The following is a 23,605-nucleotide window of genomic DNA, read 5'->3' as shown; positions in this document are numbered from 1 at the left end:
TTATACTATGACGTTTTATGCCTTAATATACTATGACTTTTTTTGACATTTTTTTGCCTTACTATACTATATTTTGATATATTTTTTTATGTCGTTTTTTGGCGTTATATGCCTCATTATACTATGACATGTTTTCAATTTTTTTTGCCTTACTTTACTATGTTGTTTTTTGCCGTTGTATGCCTTATTATACTATGACGTTTTATGCCATACTATACTATGACATTTTTAAAAGAATTTTTTGCCTATGTCGTTTTTTGGCCTTTTATGCCTCATTATACTATGAAGTTTTTTGACTTTTTTTTGCCTTACTATACTATGTTGTTTTTTGGCTTTATATGCCTTATTATACTATGACGTTTTATGCCTTACTATACTTTGACATTTTTAAAAAAAAATTTGCCTTACTATACTATGTCGTTTTTTTGCCTTTTTTGCCTTATTATACTATGACATTTTTTTTTTTTTTTTTTTTGCCTTACTATACTATGTAGTTTTTTGCCGTTGTATGCCTTATTATACAATGGCGTTTTATGCCTTACTATACTATGACATTTTTAAAAAATATTTTGCCTTACTATACTATGTCGTTTTTTGGCCTTTTATGCCTCATTATACTATGAAGTTTTTTTGACATTTTTTTGCCTTACTATACGATGACATTGTTTGTCTACTATAGTATGTTGTTTTTTGGCCTTTTATGCCTTATTATACTATGATGTTTTTTGACCTTTTTTGCCTTACTATACTATGTTGTTTTTTGCCGTTATATGCCTTATTATACTATGACGTTTTATGCCTTACTATACTATGTAGTTTTTTGGCCTTTTATGCCTCATTATACTATGAAGTTTTTTGACATTTTTTTGCCTTACTATACGATGACATTTTTTCAATTTTTTTTGCCTTACTATACTAAGTTGTTTTTTGCCGTTGTATGCCTTATTATACTATGACATTTTTTGACATTTTTTTTTACTTTACTACGACATTTTTTTAAAAACTTTTTTGCCTTACTATAGTATGTTGTTTTTTGGCCTTTTATGCCTTATTATACTATTATGTCTCGTGCCTTATTATACTATGACGTTTTATGCCTTAATATACTATGACTTTTTTTGACATTTTTTTGCCTTACTATACTATATTTTGATATATTTTTTTATGTCGTTTTTTGGCGTTATATGCCTCATTATACTATGACATGTTTTCAATTTTTTTTGCCTTACTTTACTATGTTGTTTTTTGCCGTTGTATGCCTTATTATACTATGACGTTTTATGCCATACTATACTATGACATTTTTAAAAGAATTTTTTGCCTATGTCGTTTTTTGGCCTTTTATGCCTCATTATACTATGAAGTTTTTTGACATTTTTTTGCCTTACTATACTATGTTGTTTTTTGGCTTTATATGCCTTATTATACTATGACGTTTTATGCCTTACTATACTTTGACATTTTTAAAAAAAAATTTGCCTTACTATACTATGTCGTTTTTTTGCCTTTTTTGCCTTATTATACTATGACATTTTTTTTTTTTTTTTTTTTTGCCTTACTATACTATGTCGTTTTTTGGCGTTTTATGCCTTACTATACTATGGCGTTTTTTGCCTTACTATACTATGACATTTTTAAAAAATATTTTGCCTTACTATACTATGTCGTTTTTTGGCCTTTTATGCCTCATTATACTATGAAGTTTTTTGACATTTTTTTGCCTTACTATACGATGACATTGTTTGTCTACTATAGTATGTTGTTTTTTGGCCTTTTATGCCTTATTATACTATGATGTTTTTTGACCTTTTTTGCCTTACTATACTATGTTGTTTTTTGCCGTTATATGCCTTATTATACTATGACGTTTTATGCCTTACTATACTATGTAGTTTTTTGGCCTTTTATGCCTCATTATACTATGAAGTTTTTTGACATTTTTTTGCCTTACTATACGATGACATTTTTTCAATTTTTTTTGCCTTACTATACTAAGTTGTTTTTTGCCGTTGTATGCCTTATTATACTATGACATTTTTTGACATTTTTTTTTACTTTACTACGACATTTTTTTAAAAACTTTTTTGCCTTACTATAGTATGTTGTTTTTTGGCCTTTTATGCCTTATTATACTATTATGTCTCATGCCTTATTATACTATGACGTTTTATGCCTTAATATACTATGACTTTTTTTGACATTTTTTTGCCTTACTATACTATATTTTGATATATTTTTTTATGTCGTTTTTTGACGTTATATGCCTCATTATACTATGACATGTTTTCAATTTTTTTTGCCTTACTTTACTATGTTGTTTTTTGCCGTTGTATGCCTTATTATACTATGACGTTTTATGCCATACTATACTATGACATTTTTAAAAGAATTTTTTGCCTATGTCGTTTTTTGGCCTTTTATGCCTCATTATACTATGAAGTTTTTTGACATTTTTTTGCCTTACTATACGATGACATTTTTTCAATTTTTTTTGCCTTACTATACTAAGTTGTTTTTTGCCGTTGTATGCCTTATTATACTATGACATTTTTTGACATTTTTTTTTACTTTACTACGACATTTTTTTTAAAACTTTTTTGCCTTACTATAGTATGTTGTTTTTTGGCCTTTTATGCCTTATTATACTATTATGTCTCGTGCCTTATTATACTATGACGTTTTATGCCTTAATATACTATGACTTTTTTTGACATTTTTTTGCCTTACTATACTATATTTTGATATATTTTTTTATGTCGTTTTTTGGCGTTATATGCCTCATTATACTATGACATGTTTTCAATTTTTTTTGCCTTACTTTACTATGTTGTTTTTTGCCGTTGTATGCCTTATTATACTATGACGTTTTATGCCATACTATACTATGACATTTTTAAAAGAATTTTTTGCCTATGTCGTTTTTTGGCCTTTTATGCCTCATTATACTATGAAGTTTTTTGACATTTTTTTGCCTTACTATACTATGTTGTTTTTTGGCTTTATATGCCTTATTATACTATGACGTTTTATGCCTTACTATACTTTGACATTTTTAAAAAAAAATTTGCCTTACTATACTATGTCGTTTTTTGCCTTTTTTGCCTTATTATACTATGACATTTTTTTTTTTTTTTTTTTTTGCCTTACTATACTATGTAGTTTTTTGCCGTTGTATGCCTTATTATACAATGGCGTTTTATGCCTTACTATACTATGACATTTTTAAAAAATATTTTGCCTTACTATACTATGTCGTTTTTTGGCCTTTTATGCCTCATTATACTATGAAGTTTTTTTGACATTTTTTTGCCTTACTATACGATGACATTGTTTGTCTACTATAGTATGTTGTTTTTTGGCCTTTTATGCCTTATTATACTATGATGTTTTTTGACCTTTTTTGCCTTACTATACTATGTTGTTTTTTGCCGTTATATGCCTTATTATACTATGACGTTTTATGCCTTACTATACTATGTAGTTTTTTGGCCTTTTATGCCTCATTATACTATGAAGTTTTTTGACATTTTTTTGCCTTACTATACGATGACATTTTTTCAATTTTTTTTGCCTTACTATACTAAGTTGTTTTTTGCCGTTGTATGCCTTATTATACTATGACATTTTTTGACATTTTTTTTTACTTTACTACGACATTTTTTAAAAAACTTTTTTGCCTTACTATAGTATGTTGTTTTTTGGCCTTTTATGCCTTATTATACTATTATGTCTCATGCCTTATTATACTATGACGTTTTATGCCTTAATATACTATGACTTTTTTTGACATTTTTTTGCCTTACTATACTATATTTTGATATATTTTTTTATGTCGTTTTTTGACGTTATATGCCTCATTATACTATGACATGTTTTCAATTTTTTTTGCCTTACTTTACTATGTTGTTTTTTGCCGTTGTATGCCTTATTATACTATGACGTTTTATGCCATACTATACTATGACATTTTTAAAAGAATTTTTTGCCTATGTCGTTTTTTGGCCTTTTATGCCTCATTATACTATGAAGTTTTTTGACATTTTTTTGCCTTACTATACTATGTTGTTTTTTGGCTTTATATGCCTTATTATACTATGACGTTTTATGCCTTACTATACTTTGACATTTTTAAAAAAAATTTTGCCTTACTATACTATGTCGTTTTTTGCCGTTGTATGCCTTATTATACAATGGCGTTTTATGCCTTACTATACTATGACATTTTTAAAAAATATTTTGCCTTACTATACTATGTCGTTTTTTGGCCTTTTATGCCTCATTATACTATGAAGTTTTTTTGACATTTTTTTGCCTTACTATACGATGACATTGTTTGTCTACTATAGTATGTTGTTTTTTGGCCTTTTATGCCTTATTATACTATGATGTTTCATGCCTTACTATACTATGACGTTTTATGCCTTAATATACTATGACTTTTTTTGTCATTTTTTTGCCTTACTATATGATGACATGTTTTCAATTTTTTTTGGCTTACTTTTTTTTGCCTTACTACATTTTTTTTTTCCTTACTATAGCATATTGTTTTTTGGCGTTTCGTGCCTTATTATATCATGACGTTTTATGCCTTACTTGTACTATCTCGTTTTTTGGCTTTTTTTTCTTTACTATACTATGATGTTTTTTCAAATTTTTTGCCTTTCTATGCTATGTCATTTTTTGGCATTTTATGCCATATTATACAATGGCGTTTTATGCCTTACTACACTATGACGTATTTAAAAAAAAATTTGCCTTACTATATACTATGACATTTTTAAAAAAAATTTTGCCTTACTCTACTATGTCTTTTTTTGGCGTTTTTTGCCTCACTATACTATGCAGTTTTTTGACTTTTTTTTTGCTTTACGTCGTTTTTTGGCCTTTTATGCCTTACTTTACTATGACATTTAAAAAAAAAATTTTGCCTTACTGTACTATGTCTTTTTTGGCGTTTTTTGCCTTACTACACTATGACGTTTTAGGCCTTACTATACTATGTAGTTTTTTAGGCATTTTATGCCTCAATATACTATGTCGTTTTTTGACATTTTTTTGCCTTACTATACTATAACTTTTTTTTCAAATATTTTTGACCTACTATTTTTTTTTGGCGTTATATGCCTTATTATATAATGGTGTTTTATGCCTTATTATACTATGACGTTTTTTGGCCTTTTATGCCTCATTATACTATGACGTTTCATGCCTAACTATACTATGTTAATTTGACTTTTTTATGCCTTACTATACTATGACTTTTTTTTTCAAAAATTTTTGATCTACTATTTTATTTCGTTTTTTGGCGTTTTATGCCTTATTATACTATGACGTTTTTTGACATTTTTTTGCCTTACTATAGTATGTCGTTTTTTGGCCTTTTATGCCTTATTATACTATGACGTTTTTTGACTTTTTTTTGCCTTACTATGCTATGACGTTTTAAAAAAAAAAATTTGCCTTACTATACTATGACGTTTTTTGCTTCACTGTACTATGTTGTTTTTTGGCCTTTTATGCCTTACTATACTATGAGTTTTTTTTCAAAAATTTTTGACCTACTATTTTATGTCGTTTTTTGGCGTTTTATGCCTTAGTATACTATGACGTTTTTTGACATTTTTTTGCCTTACTATACTATGTCGTTTTTTGGCCTTTTATGCCTTACTATACTATGAGTTTTTTTTCAAATATTTTTGACCTACTATTTTATGTTGTTTTTGGCCTTTTATGCCTTATTATACTATGACGTTTTTTGCCTTACTATACTATGTCGTTTTTTGGCCTTTTATGCCTTACTATAATATGTCGTTTTTTGGCCTTTTATGCCTTACTATACTATGACGTTTTTTGGCCTTTTATGCCTTACTATACTATGAGTTTTTTTTCAAAAATTTTTGATCTACTATTTTATGTCGTTTTTTGGCCTTTTATGCCTTATTATACTATGACGTTTTAAAAAAAAAAAAATTGCCTTACTATACTATGGCGTTTTTTGCCTTACTATATACTATGTCATTTTTTGGCCTTTTATGCTTTACTATACTATGAGTTTTTTTTTTTTCAAATATTTTTGACCTACTATTCTATGTTGTTTTTGGCGTTATATGCCTTATTATATAATGGCATTTTATGCCTTACTATACTATGAGTTTTTTTTCAAAAATTTTTGACCTACTATTCTATGTCGTTTTTTGGCGTTTTATGCCTTATTATACTATGAAGTTTTTTGACATTTTTTTGCCTTACTATAGTATGACATTTTATAAAAAAATTTTGCCTTACTATAATGTCGTTTTTTGGCCTTTTATGCCTTATTATACTATGACGTTTTAAAAAAAAATTTGCCTTACTATACTATGGCGTTTTTTGCCTTACTATACTATGTCGTTTTTTGGCCTTTTATGCCTTACTATACTATGAGTCTTTTTCAAAAATTTTTGACCTACTATTCTATGTCGTTTTTTGGCGTTTTATGCCCTATTATACTATGACGTTTTTTGACATTTTTTTGCCTTACTATAGTATGACATTTTATTAAAAAATTTTGCCTTACTATAGTATATCATTTTTTGGCCTTTTATGCCTTATTATACTACGAGGTTTTTTGCCTTACTATACTATGTCGTTTTTTGGCCTTTCATGCCTTACTATAATATGTCGTTTTTTGGCCTTTTATGCCTTACTATACTATGACGCTTTAAAAAAAAAATTAGCCTTATTATACTATGAGTTGTTTTTCAAATATTTTTGACCTACTATTCTATGTTGTTTTTGGCGTTATATGCCTTATTATATAATGGCGTTTTATGCATTACTATACTATGAGTTTTTTTTCAAAAATTTTTGACCTACTATTTTATGTCGTTTTTTGGTGTTTTATGCCTTATTATACTATGACGTTTTTTGACATTTTTTTGCCTTACTATAGTATGTCGTTTTTTGGTCTTTTATGCCTTACTATACTATGACGTTTTAAAAAAAAAATAAAAATTTGCCTTACTATACTATGGCGTTTTTTGCCTTACTATACTATGTCATTTTTTTGCCTTTTTTGCTTTACTATACTATGAGGTTTTTTTTTTCAAATATTTTTGACCTACTATTCTATGTTGTTTTTGGCGTTATATGCCTTATTATATAATGGCGTTTTATACCTTACTATACTGAGTTTTTTTTCAAAAATTTTTGACATACTATTTTATGTCGTTTTTTGGCATTTTATGCCATATTATACTATGACGTTTTTTGACATTTTTTTGCCTTACTATAGTATGTCGTTTTTTGGCCTTTTATGCCTTATTATACTATGATGTTTTTTGACATTTTTTTACCTTACTATAGTATGTCGTTTTATGCCTTATTATACTATGACGTTTTAAAAAAAAAAAAATTGCCTTACTATACTATGGCGTTTTTTGCCTATGTCATTTTTTGGCCTTTTATGCCTTACTATACTATGAAATTTTCTTCAAATATGTCGTTTTTGGCGTTATATGCCTTATTATATAATGGCGTTTTATGCCTTACTATACTATGATTTTTTTTTCAAAAATTTTTGACCTACTATTTTATGTCGTTTTTTGGCGTTTTATGCCTTATTATACTATGAGGTTTTTTGACATTTTTTTGCCTTACTATAGTATGACATTTTATTAAAAAAAATTTGCCTTACTATAGTATATCGTTTTTTGGACTTTTATGCCTTATTATACTATGACGTTTTTTGCCTTACTATACTATGTCGTTTTTTGGCCTTTTATGCCTTACTATACTATGACGTTTTTAAAAAGAAATTTGCCTTACTATATTATGACGTTTTTTGGCCTTTTATGCCTTACTATACTATGAGTTTTTTTTCAAATATTTTTTGACCTACTATTCTATGTTGTTTTTGGCGTTATATGCCTTATTATATAATGGCGTTTTATGCATTACTATACTATGAGTTTTTTTTCAAAAATTTTTGACCTACTATTTTATGTCGTTTTTTGGCGTTTTATGCCTTATTATACTATGACGTTTTTTGACATTTTTTTGCCTTACTATAGTATGTCGTTTTTTGGCCTTTTATGCCTTATTATACTATGACGTTTAAAAAAAAAAAAAAAAATTTGCCTTACTATACTATGGCGTTTTTTGCCTTACTATACTATGTCATTTTTTGGCCTTTTATGCCTTACTATACTATGAGTTTTTTTTCAAATATATTTGACCTACTATTATATGTTGTTTTTGGCGTTATATGCCTTATTATATAATGGTGTTTTATGCCTTACTATACTATGGCGTTTTTTTGCCTTACTATACTATGTCGTTTTTTGGCCTTTTATGCCTTATTATACTATGACGTTTTTTGACTTTTTTTTGCCTTACTATAGTATGTCGTTTTTTGGCCTTTTATGCCTTATTATACTATGACGTTTTAAAAAAAAAAATTTGCCTTACTATACTATGGCGTTTTTTGCCTTACTATACTATGTCATTTTTTGGCCTTTTATGCCTTACTATACTATGAGTTTTTTTTTCAAATATATTTGACCTACTATTATATGTTGTTTTTGGCGTTATATGCCTTATTATATAATGGTGTTTTATGCCTTACTATACTATGATGTTTTTTGACATTTTTTTGCCTTACTATAGTATGTCGTTTTTTGGCCTTTTATGCCTTATTATACTATGACGTTTTTTGCCTTACTATACTATGTCGTTTTTTGGCCTTTTATGCCTTACTATAATATGTCGTTTTTTGGCCTTTTATGCCTTACTATAATATGTCGTTTTTTGGCCTTTTATGCCTTACTATACTATGACGTTTTTTAAAAAAAAAATGTGCCTTACTATACTATGTCGTTTTTTGGCCTTTTATGCCTTACTATACTATGAGTTTTTTTTCAAATATTTTTGACCTACTATTCTATGTTGTTTTTGGCGTTATATGCCTTATTATATAATGGCGTTTTATGCCTTACTACACTGAGTTTTTTTTCAAAAATTTTTGACCTACTATTCTATGTCGTTTTTTGGAGTTTTATGCCTTATTATACTATGACGTTTTAAAAAAAAATTTGCCTTACTATACTATGGCGTTTTTTTGCCTTACTATACTATGTCGTTTTTTGGCCTTTTATGCCTTATTATACTATGACGTTTTTTGACATTTTTTTGCCTTACTATAGTATGTCGTTTTTTGGCCTTTTATGCCTTACTATACTATGACGTTTTTTAAAAAGAAATTTGCCTTACTATACTATGAGTTTTTTTTCAAATATTTTTTGACCTACTATTCTATGTTGTTTTTGGCGTTATATGCCTTATTATATAATGGCGTTTTATGCATTACTATACTATGAGTTTTTTTTCAAAAATTTTTGATCTACTATTTTATGTCGTTTTTTGGCGTTTTATGCCTTATTATACTATGACGTTTTTTGACATTTTTTTGCCTTACTATAGTATGTCGTTTTTTTGGCCTTTTATGCCTTATTATACTATGACGTTTTAAAAAAAAAAATTGCCTTACTATACTATGGCGTTTTTTTGCCTTACTATACTATGTCGTTTTTTGGCCTTTTATGCCTTACTATACTGAGTTTTTTTTCAAAAATTTTTGATCTACTATTTTATGTCGTTTTTTGGCGTTTTATGCCTTATTATACTATGACGTTTTAAAAAAAAATTTGCCTTACTATACTATGGCGTTTTTTTGCCTTACTATACTATGTCGTTTTTTGGCCTTTTATGCCTTATTATACTATGACGTTTTTAAAAAGAAATTTGCCTTACTATACTATGAGTTTTTTTTCAAATATTTTTTGACCTACTATTCTATGTTGTTTTTGGTGTTATATGCCTTATTATATAATGGAGTTTTATGCATTACTATACTATGAGTTTTTTTTCAAAAATTTTTGATCTACTATTTTATGTCGTTTTTTGGCGTTTTATGCCTTATTATACTATGACGTTTTTTGACATTTTTTTGCCTTACTATAGTATGTCGTTTTTTTGGCCTTTTATGCCTTATTATACTATGACGTTTTTAAAAAAAAATTTGCCTTACTATACTATGGCGTTTTTTTGCCTTACTATACTATGTCGTTTTTAGGCCTTTTATGCCTTATTATACTATGACGTTTTTAAAAAAAAATTTGCCTTATTATATTATGGCGTTTTTTTGCCTTACTATACTATGTCGTTTTTTGGCCTTTTATGCCTTACTATACTATGATGTTTTTTGACATTTTTTTGCCTTACTATAGTATGTCGTTTTTTGGCCTTTTATGCCTTATTATACTATGACGTTTTTTGCCTTACTATACTATGTCGTTTTTTGGCCTTTTATGCCTTACTATAATATGTCGTTTTTTGGCCTTTTATGCCTTACTATAATATGTCGTTTTTTGGCCTTTTATGCCTTACTATACTATGACGTTTTTTAAAAAAAAAATGTGCCTTACTATACTATGGCGTTTTTTGCCTTACTATACTATGTCGTTTTTTGGCCTTTTATGCCTTACTATACTATGAGTTTTTTTTCAAATATTTTTGACCTACTATTCTATGTTGTTTTTGGCGTTATATGCCTTATTATATAATGGCGTTTTATGCCTTACTACACTGAGTTTTTTTTCAAAAATTTTTGACCTACTATTCTATGTCGTTTTTTGGAGTTTTATGCCTTATTATACTATGACGTTTTAAAAAAAAATTTGCCTTACTATACTATGGCGTTTTTTTGCCTTACTATACTATGTCGTTTTTTGGCCTTTTATGCCTTATTATACTATGACGTTTTTTGACATTTTTTTGCCTTACTATAGTATGTCGTTTTTTGGCCTTTTATGCCTTACTATACTATGACGTTTTTTAAAAAGAAATTTGCCTTACTATACTATGAGTTTTTTTTCAAAAATTTTTGATCTACTATTTTATGTCGTTTTTTGGCGTTTTATGCCTTATTATACTATGACGTTTTTTGACATTTTTTTGCCTTACTATAGTATGTCGTTTTTTTGGCCTTTTATGCCTTATTATACTATGACGTTTTAAAAAAAAAAATTGCCTTACTATACTATGGCGTTTTTTTGCCTTACTATACTATGTCGTTTTTTGGCCTTTTATGCCTTACTATACTGAGTTTTTTTTCAAAAATTTTTGATCTACTATTTTATGTCGTTTTTTGGCGTTTTATGCCTTATTATACTATGACGTTTTAAAAAAAAATTTGCCTTACTATACTATGGCGTTTTTTTGCCTTACTATACTATGTCGTTTTTTGGCCTTTTATGCCTTATTATACTATGACGTTTTTTGACATTTCTTTGCCTTACTATAGTATGTCGTTTTTTGGCCTTTTATGCCTTACTATACTATGACGTTTTTAAAAAGAAATTTGCCTTACTATACTATGAGTTTTTTTTCAAATATTTTTTGACCTACTATTCTATGTTGTTTTTGGTGTTATATGCCTTATTATATAATGGAGTTTTATGCATTACTATACTATGAGTTTTTTTTCAAAAATTTTTGATCTACTATTTTATGTCGTTTTTTGGCGTTTTATGCCTTATTATACTATGACGTTTTTTGACATTTTTTTGCCTTACTATAGTATGTCGTTTTTTTGGCCTTTTATGCCTTATTATACTATGACGTTTTAAAAAAAAAAAATTTGCCTTACTATACTATGGCGTTTTTTTGCCTTACTATACTATGTCGTTTTTAGGCCTTTTATGCCTTATTATACTATGACGTTTTAAAAAAAAATTTGCCTTATTATATTATGGCGTTTTTTTTCCTTACTATACTATGTCGTTTTTTGGCCTTTTATGCCTTACTATACTATGATGTTTTTTGACATTTTTTTGCCTTACTATAGTATGTCGTTTTTTGGCCTTTTATGCCTTATTATACTATGACGTTTTTTGCCTTACTATACTATGTCGTTTTTTGGCCTTTTATGCCTTACTATAATATGTCGTTTTTTGGCCTTTTATGCCTTACTATACTATGACGTTTTTTAAAAAAAAAATGTGCCTTACTATACTATGGCGTTTTTTGCCTTACTATACTATGTCGTTTTTTGGCCTTTTATGCCTTACTATACTATGAGTTTTTTTTCAAATATTTTTGACCTACTATTCTATGTTGTTTTTGGCGTTATATGCCTTATTATATAATGGCGTTTTATGCCTTACTACACTGAGTTTTTTTTCAAAAATTTTTGACCTACTATTCTATGTCGTTTTTTGGAGTTTTATGCCTTATTATACTATGACGTTTTAAAAAAAAATTTGCCTTACTATACTATGGCGTTTTTTTGCCTTACTATACTATGTCGTTTTTTGGCCTTTTATGCCTTATTATACTATGACGTTTTTTGACATTTTTTTGCCTTACTATAGTATGTCGTTTTTTGGCCTTTTATGCCTTACTATACTATGACGTTTTTTAAAAAGAAATTTGCCTTACTATACTATGAGTTTTTTTTCAAGTATTTTTTGACCTACTATTCTATGTTGTTTTTGGCGTTTTATGCCTTATTATACTATGACGTTTTTTGACTTTTTTTTGCCTTACTATAGTATGTCGTTTTTTGGCCTTTTATGCCTTATTATACTATGACGTTTAAAAAAAAAAAAAAAAATTTGCCTTACTATACTATGGCGTTTTTTGCCTTACTATACTATGTCGTTTTTTTTGCCTTTTATGCCTTACTATACTATGAGTTTTTTTTCAAATATATTTGACCTACTATTATATGTTGTTTTTGGCGTTATATGCCTTATTATATAATGGTGTTTTATGCCTTACTATACTATGGCGTTTTTTTGCCTTACTATACTATGTCGTTTTTTGGCCTTTTATGCCTTATTATACTATGACGTTTTTTGACTTTTTTTTGCCTTACTATAGTATGTCGTTTTTTGGCCTTTTATGCCTTATTATACTATGACGTTTTAAAAAAAAAAAATTTGCCTTACTATACTATGGCGTTTTTTGCCTTACTATACTATGTCATTTTTTGGCCTTTTATGCCTTACTATACTATGAGTTTTTTTTTTCAAATATATTTTACCTACTATTATATGTTGTTTTTGGCGTTATATGCCTTATTATATAATGGTGTTTTATGCCTTACTATACTATGATGTTTTTTGACATTTTTTTGCCTTACTATAGTATGTCGTTTTTTGGCCTTTTATGCCTTATTATACTATGACGTTTTTTGCCTTACTATACTATGTCGTTTTTTGGCCTTTTATGCCTTACTATAATATGTCGTTTTTTGGCCTTTTATGCCTTACTATAATATGTCGTTTTTTGGCCTTTTATGCCTTACTATACTATGACGTTTTTTAAAAAAAAAATGTGCCTTACTATACTATGGCGTTTTTTGCCTTACTATACTATGTCGTTTTTTGGCCTTTTATGCCTTACTATACTATGAGTTTTTTTTCAAAAATTTTTGACCTACTATTCTATGTCGTTTTTTGGAGTTTTATGCCTTATTATACTATGACGTTTTAAAAAAAAATTTGCCTTACTATACTATGGCGTTTTTTTGCCTTACTATACTATGTCGTTTTTTGGCCTTTTATTCCTTATTATACTATGATGTTTTTTGACTTTTTTTTGCCTTACTATAGTATGTCGTTTTTTGGCCTTTTATGCCTTATTATACTATGACGTTTTAAAAAAAAAAAATTTGCCTTACTATACTATGGCGTTTTTTTGCCTTACTATACTATGTCGTTTTTTGGCCTTTTATGCCTTACTATACTGAGTTTTTTTTCAAAAATTTTTGATCTACTATTTTATGTCGTTTTTTGGCGTTTTATGCCTTATTATACTATGACGTTTTAAAAAAAAATTTGCCTTACTATACTATGTCGTTTTTTGGCCTTTTATGCCTTATTATACTATGACGTTTTTTGACATTTTTTTGCCTTACTATAGTATGTCGTTTTTTGGCCTTTTATGCCTTACTATACTATGACGTTTTTAAAAAGAAATTTGCCTTACTATACTATGAGTTTTTTTTCAAATATTTTTTGACCTACTATTCTATGTTGTTTTTGGTGTTATATGCCTTATTATATAATGGCGTTTTATGCATTACTATACTATGAGTTTTTTTTCAAAAATTTTTGATCTACTATTTTATGTCGTTTTTTGGCGTTTTATGCCTTATTATACTATGACGTTTTTTGACATTTTTTTGCCTTACTATAGTATGTCGTTTTTTGGCCTTTTATGCCTTACTATACTATGACGTTTCAAAAAAAAAAATTTGCCTTACTATACTATGGCGTTTTTTTGCCTTACTATACTATGTCGTTTTTTGGCCTTTTATGCCTTATTATACTATGACGTTTTTTGACATTTTTTTGCCTTACTATAGTATGTCGTTTTTTGGCCTTTCATGCCTTATTATACTATGACGTTTCAAAAAAAAAAATTTGCCTTACTATACTATGGCGTTTTTTGCCTTACTATACTATGTCATCTTTTGGCCTTTTATGCCTTACTATACTATGAGTTTTTTTTTCAAATATATTTGACCTACTATTATATGTTGTTTTTGGCGTTATATGCCTTATTATATAATGGTGTTTTATGCCTTACTATACTATGTCGTTTTTTGGCCTTTTATGCCTTATTATACTATGACGTTTTTTGCCTTACTATACTATGTCGTTTTTTGGCCTTTTATGCCTTACTATAATATGTCGTTTTTTGGCCTTTTATGCGTTACTATAATATGTTCTTTTTTGGCCTTTTATGCCTTACTATACTATGACGTTTTAAAAAAAAAAAAAGTGCCTTACTATACTATGGCGTTTTTTGCCTTACTATACTATGTCGTTTTTTGGCGTTTTATGCCTTACTACACTATGAGTTTTTTTTCAAAAATTTTTGACCTACTATTCTATGTCGTTTTTTGGAGTTTTATGCCTTATTATACTATGTTTTAAAAAAAAAATTTGCCTTACTATACTATGGCGTTTTTTGCCTTACTATATACTATGTCATTTTTTGGCCTTTTATGCTTTACTATACTATGAGGTTTTTTTTTTTTCAAATATTTTTGACCTACTATTCTATGTTGTTTTTGGCGTTATATGCCTTATTATATAATGGCGTTTTATGCCTTACTATACTATGATGTTTTTTTACATTTTTTTGCCTTACTATACTATGAAGTTTTAAAAAAAAAAAAATTTGCCTTACCATACTATGATGTCTTTTGCCTTACTATACTATGTCGTTTTTTGGCCTTTTATGCCTTAATATACTATGAGTTTTTTTTTCAAATATATTTGACCTACTATTATATGTTGTTTTTGGCGTTATATGCCTTATTATATAATGGCGTTTTTTGCCTTACTATATACTATGTCATTTTTTGGCCTTTTATGCCTTTCTATACTATGACGTTTTTAAAAAAAAATTTGCCTTACTATACTATGGCGTTTTTTGCCTTACTATACTATGTCGTTTTTTGGCCTTTTAATGCCTCACTATACTATGACTATTTTTTCAAATATTTTTGACCTGCTAGTCTGTCGTTTTATGCCTTATTATACTATGTCTTACTATACTATGATGTTTTAAAAAAAAATTCCTTACTATACCCTGATGTTGTTTCGCATTTTATGCCTTACCGTACAATGTTGTTCTTTGGCAATATATTGGCAAAAAAATTTCATAGTATAATAAGCTTATTATACTATGAAATTTTTTTTATTTTTATGCCTCACTAATTTAGCCTTGTATTGCTTTTGTCGAAGCATTATGACAGCAGTGTTTCTCGCCGCAGATTACTCCAACCATTGAGGACCCAGAGGTGTTCAAAGACATCGAGAGGCAGGTAGAAAAAGTCCTGAGACCTCACGCAGCCTGAACCCATCAGTGGGGACGACTGAGGAAACAAACACAAAGTCACTCCTTGTGCAAGATGTGAGTGCTGCCACTGTGAACTAAAAGTAGAAGTTAGTTTTCAGTCTTCTTTTCTAAATCACACTGAAAGCACATTTACATCAGTAAGTTTTTATCTTTGTTCCTCTGCCAGATCCATGAAGCAGAATTAGTGCTTTCCAATTCTAATGATGAAATTAAGTCTATTTGAATGCAGTCTGAACAATACTGTGAAACTATACTGCACAACAATTAATTGAAGCAATGTACAGCTGCTGTTTATATAATATCAGGATGAATGTAAATAAAGACCACTCATTCACTGACAGTTTTTTTTTATTGACAATGAAAATTTGTTTGCTCACCACTTAGTTTTGACCAAAGTACAAGAAGTAATAAATAAAAAAAAAACAAAACAAATGAACACAAAATAAAATGATTCGTTGTTCGTGCAAATTGAAGATGTAAAAACAAAATTAAAAGCGTAAGACTTGTTTTGAGTCATCCATCAGAAATAACTAAAAGACAGATAACAGGGCTGTACAATAGGTTACCCTGGAAACTCTGACGGAAACAAAGAGTTAACAGTTACACCAATGTAAGTCACAGCAAGAAACAGGTTTTTTGTCATTAAAAGTCACCTCACTTCAACATGGTCATATACACTCTACGCACACTATGAGCTAAAGCAGTCTGTCTTTCAGTTATTTCCTCTGTTCTGTTGACGTGGTGTCTGAAGGATGAGGGGGAGAAGGCCAGCTTGGCTGAGTGTGTTTTTGTCCTTTTTGTGTTAGATGTATCTCCTGACAAAACATACAGTACAACAAGTGACAGGTTCTACGAACGACCTCCTGCTTTTTTTTTTTTTTTTTTTTGTTCTCTGAGAAGAAGTTTTGTGCAACTTCGAGAGAGCAACAGCATCTCTTTGTTTTGTCCTTGGCTACTGAATAGTCCGTTGAGTTGATGCGGTTGTATCAAAGTGCTTGTCGTGTCGTTCCAGTGCGTTGATGCATCCTCTTTAAAATGCTCCTTTTTTTATGATAGCGAGTCCATAAGAAAGGATAATGAAGTTTGTTGGTGTCAGAAATGGGGCTCGAAGTGGTTTTTGTTAACCACTAGAGGGCAGGTTTTCACACAACATCCAGAGTCTCTTCCTCTCTATATGGTGCAGCACAGGTTCATCATCATAATCATCAGCACAATGAAAAAATAAAACCATATGTACAAAATGATCTAGGGGGAGCAGGATAATATGGAGACAGTTTAAAGAGCAGCATATATTAATCTATGGTCCACTAAATGAGGTGGCAGGGACATTTTTTTTGCACAAACTCTGAATAACTTTTTTTTATACATAGATGTGTGTGTATATATTAAAAAATGGCATATTTATATTAATTTACAGATAACCTACACATCTCCTGTAGAAGAAATACACAGTACGTTATGCTTTGACAAGTTACTGTACATGTAAAAGGTAGAAATGGTGACAACGGGGGGGCAGCCTGCAGGACAGTTTAGCACCGGCATCTGGTGCCTACATTATAGGGGACAGAGCAGGGAGGGAGGGGGGGTGGGGTCAGAGAGGAGAGCAGGGCTTCTTGGCAGTGCGTGTCGTCAGAATGGTTTGTTCCTCGGCAGGGTGGCCCGTCCAGCAGCTCCATTCAGAACTGTACCTGAAGGGAAACACAACAATGAAGTTTTAATGAGAGTCTTGAAATCTTGAGTCAGTAGAAGTTTTTAAAGAAAAAAAGCTGAATTATTAAAAGCTAAGAAGGCAATTTAAACTGTGACTAAGATTATAAAAAGTGCTTATAAAAAGTATTCAACCGCCCTTTGGAAGTTTTCATTCTTTATTGTTGTGCAACACTGAATTACAACAGAATTTAATGGGGCTTTTTGGACTTCACTCAACACAAAAGGCCCTTTAAATACAAAATACTTCTTATGAATACTTTTTTTATTGAGTCTATCGTTAAGACCAGAGTGCCGTGAATATGCGAAATGAAAGTACATTGACTATTTTATATGCGTCTAGAGCAGAACTAGAATTATGATTTTCCAAATACAACGCAGCATAACATTTATGAGTCTGAATCGAAGGAAGGCAGAAAGTTACAAAGGGGTTTTTTTTGTTTGTTTGTTTTCTGTGTCAATCTTGTGTGTATTTGTTCTTTGTGGCAACTGCTTGCACCAGGTGAAGTCACTGCATCATTATTATCTGTCTATTCTGCCTCTAACCTCTGCACTTCTTACATCCTGGAGACGTGTAATGATAGTGGTATGGGACTAAAGGGTTTGTGGCCTGATGTGCTCCTTGCAGCCAGATGCCTAAACTGGCAAATACAGATGTACTGCAGTCGGGTTTTGAACAATTGTGATTAGAAAGAAACCTTTCAAGACTGGGATTTATCATTCATGTAAATGCACTTTATATTTCTTTGTCTTGGCCATCTGGGCTCCTTATGCTAAACAACACATGCAAAGCAAAACTGAACCTTCTCTGCGGCTTCTGGCATCTGGTTGCCACTTAAATTGTGAGGGAATTTCACTACAACACAGATGCAGAGAGACAGTGCAGTCAGACAGCGTACAGCATCAAATCAAAGCAAACACTTATGAGGAATGACACTTGTTCATCGCACCTGGCAGTACAAGGAAAGAAAACTAGGGCAGGCTCACTTTGTAATCTGTAAAGTTTGGATAACTCTCACAATGTCTACTTTTAGGAGCCTTGAACTGCCATGATCATGTAAATGAACTTTGTAAACTAATCTGTTTAAGATACTGCAGGTCTCATTCATTTGAAGCAGGTTTCCAAAGCTCGGACCATGAGTGACTCATCTTTTCCTGGACCGACATTAAAGCGAGAGACATCAGTACGAGAGCGTCTCCCATCACCTTATCACAGCTACCTGGCAAAAACACCGCAGAGACTCGCCAAGCCGATGAGACAAACACACTTATCTTGGGAAACATTTGGCCCCACTTCTCTTTAATCCAATATCTGTTTTAAGTACTTCTGAGGAAAGCTGTGTATTTGACAGAGCGAGAGTCTGTGTAATGTTACATACAGTGTACAGTTTAAGGTCCCTCTCTTCCTCCTCCTCTCAGCAGGAGTAGGTTCTCACCGTGGAGCTGTCCAGCCGCTGCACCGCAGAGGGTCCGACTGTAGGGGGAGACAGCGAGAGAGAGAGCTCTTTAAGTCTGAGTGTTGAGGCTCTTGCCACATCAGATGGACCCAGAGTGAGAGGGAAACCTTCCTCCACTTGGTTACCACCCCAAACAAAAAATAATGCCACAAGATGAGACGTCCTCAACGGGTATGAGTGAGATCACAGAAACATTTCTTCCACACCACAGAGATTACTTGATAGTGTCACCCTCGGAAGAGAAAGCCGTGGATCTCACACACACACACACACACACACACACACACACACTCAAAGGAACGTTTAGTTTTGAGTGGACACCATCAGCAACAAGATTGGAGTGTAGTGTGGACGTCACGGACCAGGGAGCACAGAGAGTCGAGACAGAGGAACACAGGAAGGCTGTGTCAGTGTCAATGGGAACACCTTGTTAGAGGAGAACACCGGCTCAAATCGGTGCAGTGTCGGATGATCTCCAGACATGTATCACAACTCGCGTGGCGTAATTTGTAAAGACACGGTCGCTAATACTCTCTGCATCCCCTTAAAGGATGATTCCAATCATTTATTCTTGACACTGGAAACAGCAGTAGACAAAACCACCTTAAATCAAGATCCATTTATTCACTTATTCTGGAGCTTTCGTCCATATCATCTGGTCTTTATTATCAGATTGAGTTAACTGTCGTTATAGGACTAAAAGTTTCAAACTTTCCATGATTCTTGTCCATCAATGTTAGTAACAAACTGAGCTTGACGGTTCAGTATTGACAGTGGAAATGATGTCTAGAGGTGATCACCATCATGCAAAGTTTCAACATCTACAACCTACTGATGAAGTCTGTGGCTGAAAGCTCCAGAACAAGTGACTGAATGGATCTTGACTTTAGATCGTTATGTCAGCTTGAGTTTTATTTTATGCAGATCTGGTCATTGTTCCTACTGGTATTAAGAACTTTGAATTTACCAAAGTTAATATCAGAGATCTGGGAAGGCGACAACATCAATAGAAGTTGGCAAGGGGCAAAAATAAATGAGCAGTGAGACAATTATACAGGTTTTAAACACATCCTGTGGTTAGCATAACTTACTTGGAAGAACAAACTAAGGCAGTTGGTAAAATTTATATCCAAATTGACCGTTGTAAATGTCCATCACAGTTATCCTGTGTAGCCAGGATTCTTGCAGACACTCACTTGAATTAATTTTACATCCAAATGAAGTGGTTTAGATAACTGTTGTGTCTGACTGCTCGTGTTTCTTGCCTTTGTTGAAGCAATGTTGCTGTGTTCCCAGATCTTAGCAATTTTCTTAGCAAGTTCTTTATCAGAACAAATTGAAATGATGCCCAGAACTACTCAAATTAATCAAATAAGAACTAAGTTGTAATAATGTAGGATTATCCTTTAACAAAAGCCCGTTTCAGCCAGCGTCCTCTTTTAACAGCAGGGGGATAAGGAACGACACAAACTGCCAGTTTGAGTTCTCGAAACATCCAAGACACGACCTATGTAAACCTCCTGATTCAGGCCAACTTACATAGCACCGCTCAGCCACCTTTTGTTTTGCTGCTTAGTTTCTGTAACTTCAAGGGTCACACCAGCAAGCATGGGTCCTAATCCATAACTTGACCCCCCCAGCTTTTACCACCAGGGTGACTAGACACAATGACTATTTTGCATCTCTGCAAAACAACACCCTTGGAGTTGGATATTAGAGAGATTTAAGAGTAGTAGAGTAAAAGAGAAGAAGGTGAGGGTGAGAGGCCACAAAGAAAAGGAGAGATACAGCAGGACAGTGGTTGGCAGAGACCATGTGAAGAGGAGGGAGTACAGGTAGAATATTAATAATACACGCAGGGCTAACAAGCCCAGAACCTTCATTGGGGCATATCTGACCTTGATACCAATCCAAATACATGTCGTCAGGACTGTCATCCAGCGCCTCATAGAGGACTGCAGAGCAGCCGTCACAGAGTCGGAGAGAACAAGAGACATGGTCACAAAACAGCACGGAGCAGCGACTCCTGCTTTCATCTATCTGCGCAGCCGGTGGATTTAACCTTTGTTTGCGTTTGAAAGCCACACTTCACATATATATCCGTCTTTAACACAACTCATGTACAGATAAGATAAAACATATCGATTAGCGTGGAAAAACAAAAACAATCTGCCAGTTGGTGAACTGTGAAATAAGGTGGAGAGGCAGGCACTCACCCTCAGGTGGCAGCCTCCGGGAATGACCGGACGTTGCGGTGAGACGGAAACCAGCAGGGAGAGTCTCTGCTGATCCGGGCATCATACTGATACCGTGAACGTCTCGGGGCGGGAACTGCCTCCTCCACGATGGACCTCGGAAATCTTTGTCGTCACACTGACGGACACAAAAAATATAATATTGTTCACTCGTTCTCAGACATAAACACGAAACGACTGTTGAGATACAATAAGCTTCATCAGCATATTATCTTCGTCTGTGTTTCTGGGCACACGTGTCATCACTTAAAGGAAGGTGACACGTTCCTTTGACTTAAAGGTGAAGTTGTTTTCCATTAAAAGCCAGTACTGTCCTCTAAAAATGGTCATTGCACGAAAATAAAAATAAGAATAAAAATCCCATATCTAGGCAGGTGTTGAACAGTCTTTGGTTTTATTATTGATGTTAACTATGAGTACGTTTACTATCTCCGGTTTAAAAACCTTTATACGACTCATTTTGAGATACTGGGAAATCTGGGTCACTGTATTATAAGAGAGAAGCAAACTAGGATTTCAGCATCTTTCACACTGGACAAGAATAATTTAGAAAAAATGACGTGCGCACCCTCTAATCATGAATAAATGTATCATAATCACATACTTAAAAATGGATGAAAAATTACTCGGTCTGAGAGATTTAAATATATAATTTATCCTGTCAGTGAGAGCTAATAAATTCTGTTTACCCATTTTGAATTAATGAGGTTGGTGAACATGTAATTGTTGCGAATACTCTGAAACGACTGACACAAGCTTCGTCTGTTGTGACGTTTCACCTCACAGTGCTGTGAAGTCATTGTTGTAGGTGATAGTCGCTGCTCACCTCATCCAGTCGCCTGTCGGTGCCCAGGGCCAGCAGATTGTTGTACTCTCGCTCCAGAATCTGACGTGCCTGAGGACAGAAAGGAAGGGAAAAAAAACAAACAAAAAAACACATGATTTTCATTAGAGCAGTTATTTTTAGCAGCATGGTAACAGGAGCAGCTGATATATTACGTTATTCGCGCTGCATATCCATTTTACCCGAGTATAGATGAGCAGTGAAAATTCACACGGCAACCTGCCAGAGTGACAGTTGGCAAATCTGCATGTTCTGATTTTAGATTCCACCAGCTTTTGAAGGCTGACACCGACATACCTCTATTTTTGGACGGAAGGCGGTGACAGATGATATTTCTGCCCATATTCAGCACCTTTTAAATTTGGCTGCGTCAATGCCAAAAGAAACTTAAAAAAAATATATATTATTCAGTGGTATTTAGAGCAGGATGATGCTGCTCCTGCCAAACCTTTACATTAGCCCTGCAGTCCACAGTTAAAACAAGTTAAAACAGTTCGCTTGCTGTCTAATTAATTAATACTGCGATGGGCTGTGTTGGTGTACCTGAGTGTTTTGGTTGGGGATCTGGAGGAGCAGCGCCAGGCTGCTGTAGTCAAAGTTGTCGTCGAGGGCGACCAGAGCTCCGTGCACGCCGCTCTCCAGAAGGATGTTGGCGTAGTCCCTCAGGCCTATGCTCTGCACCCAACGGATGACCCGCTCATTACTCCACACCAGCACGTCTGCAGACACAAGCATAAAAATGCCATTTTAATCTTTATCTCAAATCTTTGTTTAATTTCTTATATTGATTTGGTTTGTTATTGTGTTGTTTTGATTTCCGGTGAATACTTGCCTCTCATTTCATGCTGGCTTTGCTCCCTGCGTCTCTCCAGCTCCTTCCTGTCATAGTTGAGCTTCTTCAGACACATGATTCCATACTGTAAACTTGTTCTGGTGTCAGAAAACACACACACACACACACACACACACACACACACACACACACACACACACACACACACACACACACAGTCATGTGATTGGACACACTTTCCATACCTTTTAAAAAAAAAAGGTATGTCTGATCGTCAGCATGAGGCAGGTGAGGTGAGTCCAGTACCTGTGGAAGCTGTCCACCATTTTGAGGTGCACCCTCAGGTCCTTCTTGGTGAGGTGGTCCAGCATGCGGGCATCCACCAGGCACTCCATGAAGTAGCTGCGGTACTGAGGTAGTCCTAGACTGGGCAGCCACTCGTTCCCTATCCACTCATGGTTCATATCGCCATAAGCTAGAGTCTGAGGAGAGACGTCAGTCAGCGAGCGTTAACCTTTCATTTGCTTCACTCATTTTCATATTGGCTGCGAGAGTGAATTCACTTACTTGTGCCCAGCTCCCCTCTTCAGACTCTGACTTCTGATTGAAACAAGGAAAAGAAAACAGAAAGTAT

The 23,605-nt window shown here is 32.3% G+C and overlaps 2 protein-coding genes across 9 annotated transcripts in view; one reads left to right on the top strand and one right to left on the bottom strand.

Moving 5' to 3' along the window:
* Positions 1–16,255, top strand: part of acss3 (acyl-CoA synthetase short chain family member 3) — a 50,753-nt gene extending 34,498 nt beyond the window's left edge. The window contains exon 16 of the mRNA XM_056367282.1: positions 15,830–16,255. Coding sequence (XP_056223257.1) covers positions 15,830–15,913 — 84 coding nt within the window. The 3' untranslated portion in view covers positions 15,914–16,255. The remainder of the gene's footprint in view (positions 1–15,829) is intronic.
* The window catches only part of ppfia2 (PTPRF interacting protein alpha 2), a 152,716-nt gene continuing 145,356 nt past the window's right edge, over positions 16,246–23,605 (bottom strand). For 6 of the 8 annotated variants that reach the window (XM_056367275.1, XM_056367278.1, XM_056367276.1 and 3 more), the window contains 8 exons: positions 23,539–23,571; positions 23,278–23,453; positions 23,011–23,108; positions 22,722–22,897; positions 22,161–22,229; positions 21,296–21,452; positions 19,002–19,096; positions 16,246–17,603 (listed from right to left, as the gene is read on the bottom strand). In XM_056367275.1, coding sequence (XP_056223250.1) covers positions 19,038–19,096; positions 21,296–21,452; positions 22,161–22,229; positions 22,722–22,897; positions 23,011–23,108; positions 23,278–23,453; positions 23,539–23,571 — 768 coding nt within the window. In that variant the 3' untranslated portion in view covers positions 16,246–17,603; positions 19,002–19,037. Of the gene's footprint in view, positions 17,604–19,001; positions 19,097–21,295; positions 21,453–22,160; positions 22,230–22,721; positions 22,898–23,010; positions 23,109–23,277; positions 23,454–23,538; positions 23,572–23,605 lie in introns of those variants that run through there. The other 2 variants (XM_056367277.1, XR_008826424.1) reach the window with 2 other exon arrangements.

Source organism: Seriola aureovittata, chromosome 22 (genome assembly GCF_021018895.1).
Source record: "Seriola aureovittata isolate HTS-2021-v1 ecotype China chromosome 22, ASM2101889v1, whole genome shotgun sequence".
Taxonomy (NCBI): Eukaryota; Metazoa; Chordata; class Actinopteri; order Carangiformes; family Carangidae; genus Seriola; species Seriola aureovittata.
This window is presented reverse-complemented; position numbering and strand designations above follow the sequence as displayed.